Raw genomic sequence first — 12,025 nt, forward strand, 5'->3', positions numbered from 1 at the left:
TACTTGACCATTCTCAGACTTCCATTTTCTGGAGAATGATGATCTGTGATTTAAATTAGAACAGAAGCAGCGTTTGAGATTGTTTAAAATGCTGTCAGTTTCTATTTTCCTTAAATAAATACAAGGATAAGTATGATACCTGTGATAATTGTTCCAAGTTTTCTAATAGTTGTTTGGTTAAATAAAATATACTACTTACAGAAATAAAAGGTTCACTTCTAAAATTTGTTCAGATACTATCAGGTAAGCTAACTTCAATAACCCTCCTCAAGCTACAAGTCATATTTTTTATTTCACCAAAGAGCTTAAGCTATTAAGGTTGGCTACCATGTAGGCCAAAAATGAAGCATTTGCCTGTTTTCTTGAATAAGCAATCAAAATGTATAGGAATCCACTTAAGGAACCTAGGAAATGTAAGCCTGTTCTACTTACCTAATGGTCCCAGAAAACACTTTTTTCCTTCATTGATTTTACACCACAAAGAAAATTTACCGAATTGCAGATATGCACTTTGTATCTGCAGATAGAAATGCAGATCTTTTTAGAAAAATCAGTCTCAAAGCACAGCACTCTACACGGTCACAGTCATACCACACACTCTTGACCCATAGTGCGAGAGTAGGTCGTTTCTTATTTCTTATTTATTCCCTGGCACAATCAGACCATACTACAAGTTTCTTTCACCAGGTGTCAAAATGAGGTCAGGTGAGACCCTTCAGAGCTCCTGCGAGTACATAAAACCCAAGGTAACGAGCAGCACAATAGCCGTGGCCAACAAGAAAACTCCAACAAAGTCTGAGCTTGGATTTGGTTTTACGTCAAGGGAAGCAGATTTCCTTGGTTTAATAGTTCATAGAAACAGAAATCACAACATATTGACTCAGCATCCACCTACAAAGAGCCAACGAAAGTCAAAGTTCTCCCCCAGTTCATCCTCTTGTTCCAGAGACATTTTGAAAACAACGGTCAGTATAGAAATGAAGGAGAGTGAGCAAGAACACAGGTATTATTTGCGTGATTTCGAATCTTTACAGACATCACTGAGATTGTGTTTTACCCATCTGGCTGACTGACTTTAATTCTTACCACTGAGACCTTGCAAAGAATTTGGACATACATGGTTTTCCCTTCTAGGGTTGATCTAGAGCTGTAAGGGTGTGTGTGAATCTGTGCATGTGTGTTTGCTTTAAGTCCATTTTATATAAACACGGACACAGGACAACTCTCATCATTGAAATAGTCTTTGGAGTCCAATCATGCAGAAAAACAGGCAAGTGCAGGTTAGGTCTCATTGTAAGATGGACATGGCAAGGTGAACAGATAATGGTAGATGAGGGTTGGGAGATAGATTTGCATTGGAGGATACTGGCCATACGTCCCACATGAGTAAAAGTTAGATATACATCAACAGAAGCCTTCCACTTCAGTTTGACTAACCAAAGAAATGGGTCAAAGGAAACAATTTTCAAACAGTTAAAGAACTGTCTAAATGCCAAAAGAAATAATGATATATTTTAATCACAAGGAAAATAACTAATATAGCTATTTACACTGTAACCTTTTGGATTTTTTTTTCCCCTACAGAAAGGAGTTTCCTATCTTGGTTTATTGACATCTGTGGAAAAGATTGGATTACACAATTAAAATGTGTGTGAGGATTACACAGTTAAAATGTGTTTGCGAGTGGGGAGTGGGATGCCCCTTCAGACCCAAAGTGGCAGGGATCAAAAATTCCTTGAGCTATTTTACTCTGTTCTTTGAGCTATAGAAGATACATTTTCTGGCAAAGCTGGCTGAGAAATCTTTTACAGAGCACAGATTTATAAGATGTGGATTGTCATATGTTAAGAGTTCAATAGAAAAAAATTTTTGAAGATTTTTGTAATGGATATGTTTAAAATTGAACACATTTGTTTTGCTTATTTTTCTCCCCTGATAGGTCATAAAAGAACTTATATAGTCTGATCTAGTCTACTTATTCCATTTGCCAATGTCAATTTTCTAATTTGCTGGTCAGCTCTTAAAATTATCTTTATATAATATTTTTCTAAAACTGGTAATATTTGAGAAAAACTGTCCATCTCTTTGACCCTCAACTAAATAGCATACTCCAATTGGTGGGAGTTGGCAGAGCCAGCTATGGGGTACATTCCTTCAAAGTTCAATCATCAGATTCTTGAAGATGGAAGATTATTATCAGTTTTATTGCATAAAAGGAATTTTGTTGTAAGGTCAGTATATCCCTTTTAAAAAATGAGCATACTGACCCAGAAAACACATGTAAAAATAACAAAAAAAATAGCTAAAGTGGTGGTGGTTTTGTCAAACTCACACCAATTGAATTCTCCTGCACATGGGTACACAATCATGCCTCCTACATAATACTACACAATGTTTTATTATTGATCGCTGCAAAACCAATCACCTTACAGGGTATGACAGAGGTCAGGCTCCTCAGGGTGCCAACTTCATGTTCCAAAATGGACCCAACCACAGGCAGACCCTTCACTATTTCCAGGAATATGATCCAGGTGACCTGACACTTCCCAGGCAATATTTGTACATGTGTGTGTATTTTAAAAGAAGACTCAATGCAGAATATATTTTGTAAATTTGATAATGACATAAGCATCTCTTAAACATATAATAAAGTGGACCCAGATCATGAAAAACTGAGGGCTCTTAAAATTGTGATTTTCTTTGTTGTCGCATAATCCATCTCGCTTTGATTCCCTAGCAAAATTAATCCTGTGAGAAGATCAGAGGCTAAACCCTTATCTCTATTTTCAAATGGAATGTAAATCCAAGGGATTTTTTTCCATATGTTTTTCTTTTCCCTATGGGAGATCTGGCTGAAGATAACCAACTCCCAAGAGCCTTAAACTAGGAGATAAAGGACCAAGTGAGTTTAGGGCAGACAGCAATGGTAGGAGATTAGTATTGTCTAGTTTGTACAGGTATAATCTCAGTTAAAAATCAATACCTTTCAGACAAGAGAGTCTAGCTGTCAGGCACCTCTAAGATGCTGGCTGAAGAGTTCCTTTTGTCTTTTACTGTCATCTTGTGGTGAATGAAATTCCCCCTTTGTGATTCACTTTCTTTCAAGGAGCTGCCTGCTCTGCATTTAATACCATCTGGTAGAAATAAGAGTACTGGAGAGGCCACAGGTAAATCAAGAGAAAAGTACAGAGAAATGGGATAAGAATAAGGGGCACAGAGAAGAGGAAAAGAAACAAGGATGTGAGAGAAAGAAAAGTGAGGGAGTTTGTGTGAGTGAGGAGGCATTTTTAGAAATCAGGTTGTCTGAAACATCAACCAAAGACAATGGTAGCAAGATAGAAGAAACTGCACAATGGAATGTTTTCCTCTGCATGCTAAGCGACTTGCCCCTCATAATGCTCTCTACTATGTGAAACAACCTTGCAAATGGCAGCAACACTCCCTTGGTGATGGTGAGGCTGGCTGCAGTGACTCTATTGCTTAAAAAGAGGCAGAGCTTCCCTCTGTTGGATTTAAGGCAGTTTTCAGAGCACTGGCATTCTTGTTTGCTCTCTTATGGAGAGGATTCCCTTTGCCAGTCAAATTACACTCATCAGCCATCCATCTCATGCATGTCACTCCTTCTTCAGGTGAAATACCACCACATCGGGCAGCACCAAAGCAGTCAGAGTGGGATTAACCGTGATGAATACTTCACCAAAGTGAAGAAGAAGGGAAGCCCGTGCGTGCTACCTATTATTGCTGAGAAGTCACCCTGGGTTGTCGTGTATATAACCAAGATGTTTCACAGTGCCTCCTGCAGTGCTCGGGAAAGTACGTTCGTCAAGCTGAATTCAGGGAATTCTGCAAAACATTGGCATGAATGCTTCATGGCTTTTAAGACAAACTCATATTGCTAAAACTATTCAGCAGCAGTAACTGATGGGCAGAGTTATTGCTCTCACATTGACTGCAGCACAAAAATCAGATGATCAGCCCTTCTTGGATTGTTTAAATTTCTGAAAATGAAGAAACATGAGACATCAGCCATATTAAGAAGTCAGGGGAACCCCTGAGAAATGATAATGTCCGTGAATGTTTTTCCTGACTAACCTGAGGATCACCCTGGGCTTTGGGGGTTTTATTTTAATTAATTGTTTTTAAATCCCAGAAGACGACAGTAGTGATTGATCTCAAAACAAAATCTTAGCAGGGTATGAAATGTGAAAAGCAGCCATGTGTGGAAAACACAAGCTACAGTCTGAACGGATTCTAGGCAGACTGCTTTTCTGTTTAGGATAGCACGTGTTCCAGGAAAGGTTTCCTAACATCAAGTGTGCACACAAGAACCCTGCCTCAGAGCCTGCCACTCTCTCCAGCAGCCTACTACTCTCATACAGAATTTGGAAATGCCAAATAGGGTCTCTTTTTTAAAATATAAATATTGGTGCTTCCTGGTATCTGGGCAAAAATGTTCTTTCCTCCTTATTTCCAAAGTTACCCTACTCTCTAGTCTCTCCTACCTGGTCACTGCCAGGCCCTCAGCGTCTATTCACACCTTGCAAACCATTTGGAACCTGAAAACTGTAACCCCGCCCCTCCCCCAACCCTGTACATAAGCATCACATATGTTCCTTCTACAACGTGGTATACAGGTGCCATTTAATCAGTTCAGATTTGGAAGCTACATCTTCAAGGGTCCGAGAACTCACTCCCCCAAGAGTTTCCCCCTTTACATGTTTTCTTATAAGACATACAGCTTAATCAATTAACAAACTAAACAGCTTATATTCTGGCAATATATTACAGATGAGTTTACGTCAGAGTAATAGATCACATGAAATGGACCATGTGGTGCCCCAGTGCATGATGTCTTGTGGAGCCCTGAGGACACTGACAGTAGCATGTCTAATTCAGTAGTGCTGTGTGAATACAGACACATGCGGATCTGTATCTACATCCATCTGACTAGGCCAATAGGAGCAGGTAGATGCAAGATAGAGACACACACATGCTGGACGGGGCCACTGCACACCTTGTCATGCCATTTGAAAGGGCAGTTACAGGTCGCTGGTTTTGCAGCCATTAAAATTATACTTTAAGGAAAAGGCTTCTCTAATTGTGTTTGATTTGCTTTCTGTAGTAAGCATCATTGGAAGAAGACCAAAGCAAGAGCAACTAGAAGTTAAAGATACATTTGAGCTTAGCTGCAGTAGAGAACTCTGGAGAAGAAGCAGGCTGAAAGATTTGTTTGAATTTTAGGCTTGGATTCTCTCCCTTGCCGTTTTCTGAAGTTGCGTGTCTGTGTGTGTACATGTGTACGTGTGTGTGTGTGTGTGTGTTCCATCACATCATCTCCTGAAGAACGCTGGGTTTCGCAGGCAGGCGGCTAGTCACCTGCAACAACCCAGGGGTCCTGCCGAGGCTTCCAGGCTGCTGTCAGTGTCCGACGCCAGGGTCTGGTCGGTGGACATGGAGGAGATGTCGTTGACAGACGAGGATGGATGGAGACTCTCGCTGCTGTTCACTGCTGCACCTGTGCTAAGAAAATGAAGACCAACATGACTAAATCTGGAACCAGATCCGGCTTCCGGCCATTCCCAATGAGGGCACGGGCAAGAGAAATACCAGCTATGCAGTCTCCTGGTCATTTAGCAAATCCCCACAGAACCGCTGATCCAGGGGCCCTGATGAGATTGTGAAAATCACAACATAGTGCTGCACAGTCCCTGGTCACAAGTTATCTCAGGCTGGTGCAGTGTTATCAAGTCTCACTCTATATTATAAATCACTTGCAGTACTTAAAAAAACAATTGATATCCAGTCACACCAGCTCCCCCACCCCTGCATCTTCAACATCATAATATAATTGACCTTGGACAGACCAAAGCATCTGCCCTTCTAATAGCTCCTCAGAGATTATATATTTAAGTTGAAAAGCACTAGTTTAGAAGACGGATGAGCAAGGCTTTTTGTAGGGATTGGGCTGTGGCCATTTTTCATGTAACCTCCATCTTACCCTTCAGTAACCCTTATTGTCATCCCAAAGTTCATGGAGAAACAAAGTCATTAAGATAAATGTCCAGGCTTGTCTTGTCCTGCTGCATCTTGGTATTCCCTTATTGCATGTCTAGGATGTTAAGTGTCTTGAGAAAGTCCAGGTGCACTCAGTTTAGCCACAGGCTACCTTTGGGTAGCTTGTCATATAAACCCCTTACTACTGACTGGGCACAGGGGACCATGCTTTTATCTGTAAGACCCCCCCAAGGCACTACATGTGTGCAATCTTAATGATGTTTTCTTTCTTGGGTCTCCCGCCACCTTTCACCTTGGCAGCAGCTCCTCACACACTGGGCTGTTGAAAACCAGTGGTGAGCCTGCCAGGAGAGTGAGACAAAGCAACGAGAAGGAAGCACAGTGAGGTGATCCCTGCTGGCCATGCGCCCCTGTGTGGCAGAGCAGGCCCGTGCGCTAGACTTGTGGAGCAGCTGTGGGCTGAAGGCGGTCTGGCCTGCTGCAGTAAGCCAGGCAGCAGCAGGGTCAAGCGTTGTGTGCTTCTGGGCCAGCAACAGACACAGGGAGGGCCAAGGCCAAGGTCCACCAGCGATAGATTCATGACGCTGAGGTGACTGAAAAGGAAGATGCTCAGGGCTACGAGTCTGCTTTTCTGTTCCATGCCTAGGGTGACGGTGGCTTAGACTGGAATGGCCCTTGGAGGAGCCCAGAAGTCACCCCAAGTACTCTGTGGGCATTGGGAACAGGTGACTCATCCGGACACAGGGTTTTGAAGGGCTCCAAAAGGCAGCTTTTACCACTGCTATGAAAAATAAGCAGTTCTAAGGAATGTCCAAGAATGAACAGTCCACTCCTCTCTCTCCTGGGCCCTGTTGTCTGTACTGGGACATTTGGCACTGACCTGGGAGTGGCTGGGTAGGCCAGTAAGAGAGAAGAGCAAACCAAGCTTGGGAAAGAGAAAAATAAGGGATCAGTCTGAGTAATTAGAGAATAAACATGGTACCATCTCCCTGATGCTTGGGTTTCCTATGAAAAATTTTTCAAGCAACCGAAAGCATGTTGGTTGATCCACAGGAAGACTGGAAGCCCAATCAGCATTTCTAGCTTCTGTGATCTGCTTCTGATCTGGCTCCCGGCAGACACTGCAAACCACAAGGGATGGATCCACCTAATCTTGTAGGTTAGGGGCGGGGTCCAAGATGCCCCAGGATGAGGGCAATAGAAAGTGACCAGAGGCCTCATCCAGACTCTACTCTCTACTGATCCCTCCAAAATACAGAAAAAGCAGCCAGTCTAGTAAATACAGGTGCCAAACATACGCTATTCCATGGCAACCCAGAACATTTTCCAGATCTTGGGCAGTCATGGATGGGTTAGGGTTAAACAGTTATTGTTACGCTTAGAGATCACCAATGCTCCCTGCACCATACCTGGTGCTCATGTAGCCAGTCTCAGAAAATGTCCTAGGAGTGGATATCCTATTGGGGGAGACACTGCAAACAACTGTGAAGAAATGCTGGCTTAAAATTAGAGTGACAAAAACTGTGCTGAGGGGAGAGGCAAAATGGGATCCTTCCAGTTTCCCCGCCCCCGGGCCAGTGGTACATAGAAAGCACATCCACGGCCTGGAGGACAAGCTGAAATGAGAGATACCAGGGTTCGATTTCTAGCAGCAGCCTCTGGCTGGTTAAATAAGACTAATGGAACTCAGAGGAGGACTTAAAATCTATCAGAAATTTAACAAGGTAGCACCTGCCACATATGCTGCTGTCTTCAGTATTACCCAGGCGCTAGAAAAACCAACAGCCTTTCTTGCTTCTCTTCATGTTGTTTTCAATTTAGCTGAGCCTTTCAGCGTCTGTTTACAGACAGATTCTGGAGAGCAGCTCAACTTCATATCAGGGGGCAGACGATGGACTTTCCCTGTGCTGCCCCCAGCAGTTATCTGCATAAACCTATTCTCTGCCACGGCCTGGATCTCACACTCTTCCTGTTTCTTATTGGCACTGCTTGGTGTCATGATACTGACGCCATCAAGTTAATGGCCCAAATCATGCTCTCTGACATGATGTGGTGGATGGCCTCCCAGCAGAGAGCATGAACTATCACTCTCCAAAAGATTCAAAGCTTTGGACTATCCCTGAAGTTTTCCTGAGTGGTCTGCTCAGGTAAGACCAATTCAGTCCCTGGAATGCTGTTCCATAAAGTACAAACTTTCCCTACCCCTGAGATGTACAGGATGTACAGTCCTTGTGGGGCAAGCTGCCTCTCCCCCATTTTGTTCAGGGCCTGTGCCCACTGTATTGATTAATTAAAGATGGGAGCCATGTGGAGCTAGATGTCCCCCAATGGGAAGCACGTGAAAAAGCGAAGGTGTTTATAGCACAGGCACAGGCCCCAGGCACCCTTCTATCCATTGTGCCAATGCAATTAGGTGGCACCAGTGCAGCAGCTGGTATGAGTTAGCCCCTCTGGCAAGAGCAAAAGGACAAAAGATCCCTTCGAGATTTTTGGTCGCAGCTCAGGAAGGGAGCAGAAACTAGACACATCTCTTTAGAGCAAAGTTCCTAGAGGTGCATACTAGCAAAGCTCCTCTACGGAGCAATAATGTGGAAACAGTCGTGGAAACAACATGACCTGAGGCACCATTAATTATGTATCACATATCCATTCTCATTAAGACCTTTGCATTGAACCCAACCCAAGATGCTGATCTCATGAGCACATAACAGAGTTGACATCAGAGTACTCAACTGGGACTGGACATAGCTAAGGGGACAATATTACCCCTAAAAATAGGATGATTTGGTGACAACTGTGACTCAATGTCAAATGGACTTACGTGTCCAGCCTGCCATTTAGCCTATGTGCAGAGGGATGGATTTGCTGAGCAATCTTCCCTGTGGGAGATTAGCAGGTTGATTACATTTGCCTTGGCTAAACAACTAGGAACATAACTATGCTCTAACCTGTGTAGTGACAGTTACAGGCTTCCTGCAATCCTCTCCTAGCAAGAGAGCCAACCAAACTGCCACCATCAAAGGTCTTAAAAAATTGAGTGTGATGTATGGGGACCCTTGTTGTACTGATAGTGAACAAGGTACCTACCTTATGGGACATGATGCCCAAGATTGGGCTCAAATTTGTGCAGTATCATGACCCTCTCAATTGACATATAAACCCCCAGCAACAAGAATGTAGGAGAGAAAGTATGGTGTTAAAGTAGCAAACCTGAGCCAAGATACTCCCATCTTGGCCAGGAGAATTAGAGTCCTTGAAGAAGCATTAATAATATTAAATACCCACATGGATGGCATGCCTGCCCCTTATGATCACTTGGGGTTCTAGTCCCAGAACCAAATATCACCAGCATCCATTCTGTACAGATGGTGTGGGATCCAAATTGGAACATAGAGTGTTGCTGTTTGTGACAGCATAAATGCTAAGCCCAGGGGAGGGAATGATTAAATGGAAGTTCAAGTTCCTTGTTCCCTAGAGTGGACTGAATGTTTCTTGCCACAGTGTGAGGAATCTCTAGGCTGCCTAAAGTGGTCCCCAGTGAATTTGTTGTACTCTGGGCCTTTGGTTACATATAATGTACAGAGTGAAGTGAGCTAAGGGAAATACCTCAAGGTACTAGGGTTGGCTTCTTGATCTTGCAGGCCACCTCACTGCTAGTTTTGGCAATCACTGGCTCCCATGTGCTGTGCTCCTTTGCCTCAACCTCCAACCCCCAATGGCTGCCACTGTGTTATCTAACAGAGATGTTATAGCCAATACTGCCTCAGTGGACAGTGCATATTTGCTGCTACAAGTCCCTAGTAAACATTAATGTTTTATCATCTCTAGCCATGGCCAGATATTGTTTTTGCTGGTCTTTCCATTGCAGTCTCCTTTAAAGACAATATTTTCCCACAATGGGCTTTTAGTAGGAAAAGTTGACTGCTATTGTCATTTACATAATCATATTTTGTCTCTTTTCATGCATGTGCCTCTATTGCTCCTATACAGCCAGACATTGGCCCCATGGACACACCACCACAGCACTGCTAGAACCCCACACTGGCTCAGGACACACCCAGGAAAGACAGCCCTATTTGATTTTAAGAGCAGGAGAGGAGGCATGGAATGTAGGGATTCAGCTTGACATGACTACAGCCATTTTGGAAGTAACCTCTATCTTTCCCTTCAGGTAACCCTGATGGTCATCCCGAACTTCATGGGTTAAACAAGTTGTCTTGCTCTGCCAGAAGCTAGAATGGCACTTATCAAATGCCTAGAATGTTAACCCATCTTGATAAAGTCCAGATGCACTTAGTTCAGCTACAGCTCACCTTTGTCTAGCTTCACATACAAACTCCTTACTACTGACTGGGGTTACCGGATCCCATATATCCATCTGTAACACCCCACCTCATCCCCTAGTAAATTACACTCTGTGTAATCTTGTCTTTGTGCTCTTTCTTTGGTCTCATGGTGGCTGGTTCTCATATCTTGGGTTTTTCTTAAATACTTTTTAATGTAATCATCTGAACCTGAATACTTTTAATGCAAGCAGCTTTTCATACAAACACACATGGGACCAGTGTTTTGGCATGGTGGGTTACATAGCTGCCTGAGATGCCAGCTTCCCATATGGGCTCTGGTTCATGTCCCAGCTGCTCCACTTCCAATCTAGCTCCACCCTTGGAAAAGCAACAGAAGATATTCCAGGTATCTGGGCCGCTGCCACCCACCCACCCACCCACATGTGAGACACAGATGAAGCTCCTTGATCCTGGCTTCAGCCTGCCCAGCGCTGGCCATTACAGTCATCTGGGGAGAAGACTGGCAGATGGGAGATATCTCTATTTCTGCCTCTCCCTCTCTTCTCAGTAACTATGACTTTCAAAATAAATAAATTAATCTTTTAACACACACACACACCACACACAGGGAGCTTATTCCAGATATATGGGCCATGTGGGGCCCAGAAATCCAAATGACTACACACTACCCCTCTAGAGCAAAGAAGATGTATAAAGTAAATATCAGTACACACTGATTCATGTGCTATCAAACTTAAAATCCACGTAGAAAAGCCAGGTGCGACTTCTGATGAGAGTTAAAAGAGGAGAAGGAGAGGCCTATCACTTGCTTCCGGTCTCCCAGGCTTGCTTACCAGGGATCTGCAAACAAGAACCCTAAATCACTAGCAGAGATTAATTTGCAGAATTTTTTTTTATTTATCTGCTCTGTGGGAATAAAAAGGCTTTAAAACTCTGAGAAGAAGCTGGCTTTCAGTAACCGCTCAGGAAAGGCTGAGTTATGGCAGCTGTGAGACCAAGAGAGGGAAGATGTGCCAAATGTGCAGTAAAATATAACCGAATCACCACACTCTCGGGACGTGAGTTCACTCGTTCTCCTTCTATATTCTTCTACCCAAGCAATCTGTGTGATAAAATGCATGCTTTGTGAAATAGTTTTCTATTAAAAATATCTGTAGGATAATCACCTAATAAAATAAGAGATGTGGAATCCTCAGTACAACTGTATCTTATAAATATAGTGTTTAAGATCTATTTAGGGAAAAGTAATCTGAAATAAGTTACAACAACGTTATCACATACACCTCATAAGTCAAAAACCAGACAAAACTAAGGAATTGGAGGGGCCGACACCATCTTCTTTGCTTTAGGGGTAGACCTTTCTGGCCTGTAGGAACTGTGATGAACTATGATTGTATCTAGAGAAGACTCAAACACCTAAACTAAGACCCAATACAGGAATCCTATATGTATTTTACAAATTTATTTGTTTATCACAAGAGTATTTATGTCAGCTTTGGGTAATATTTTTTTTAAAAAACACAGGTAAAAAGATAACAATATTCAGGGCCAGCACTGTGGTGTAGTGAGCCAGGCCTCTGCCTGCAGCGGCAACATCCCATATGGGCGCCAGTTTGTGTCGCGGCTGCTCCACCTCCAAATCAGCTCCCTGCTTACGGCCTGGGAAGGCAGTGGAGGATGGCCCGAGTGCTTGGACCCTTATA

The 12,025-nt window shown here is 43.2% G+C and overlaps 1 protein-coding gene across 1 annotated transcript in view; it reads right to left on the reverse strand.

Moving 5' to 3' along the window:
• Nucleotides 1-5,265: 5,265 nt before the first annotated feature.
• Nucleotides 5,266-12,025, reverse strand: part of MAPK10 (mitogen-activated protein kinase 10) — a 456,407-nt gene continuing 449,647 nt past the window's right edge. Inside the window, exon 15 of the mRNA XM_062199183.1 lies at nucleotides 5,266-5,515. Coding sequence (XP_062055167.1) covers nucleotides 5,373-5,515 — 143 coding nt within the window. The 3' untranslated portion in view covers nucleotides 5,266-5,372. The remainder of the gene's footprint in view (nucleotides 5,516-12,025) is intronic.

Source organism: Lepus europaeus, chromosome 8 (genome assembly GCF_033115175.1).
Source record: "Lepus europaeus isolate LE1 chromosome 8, mLepTim1.pri, whole genome shotgun sequence".
NCBI lineage: Eukaryota > Metazoa > Chordata > Mammalia > Lagomorpha > Leporidae > Lepus > Lepus europaeus.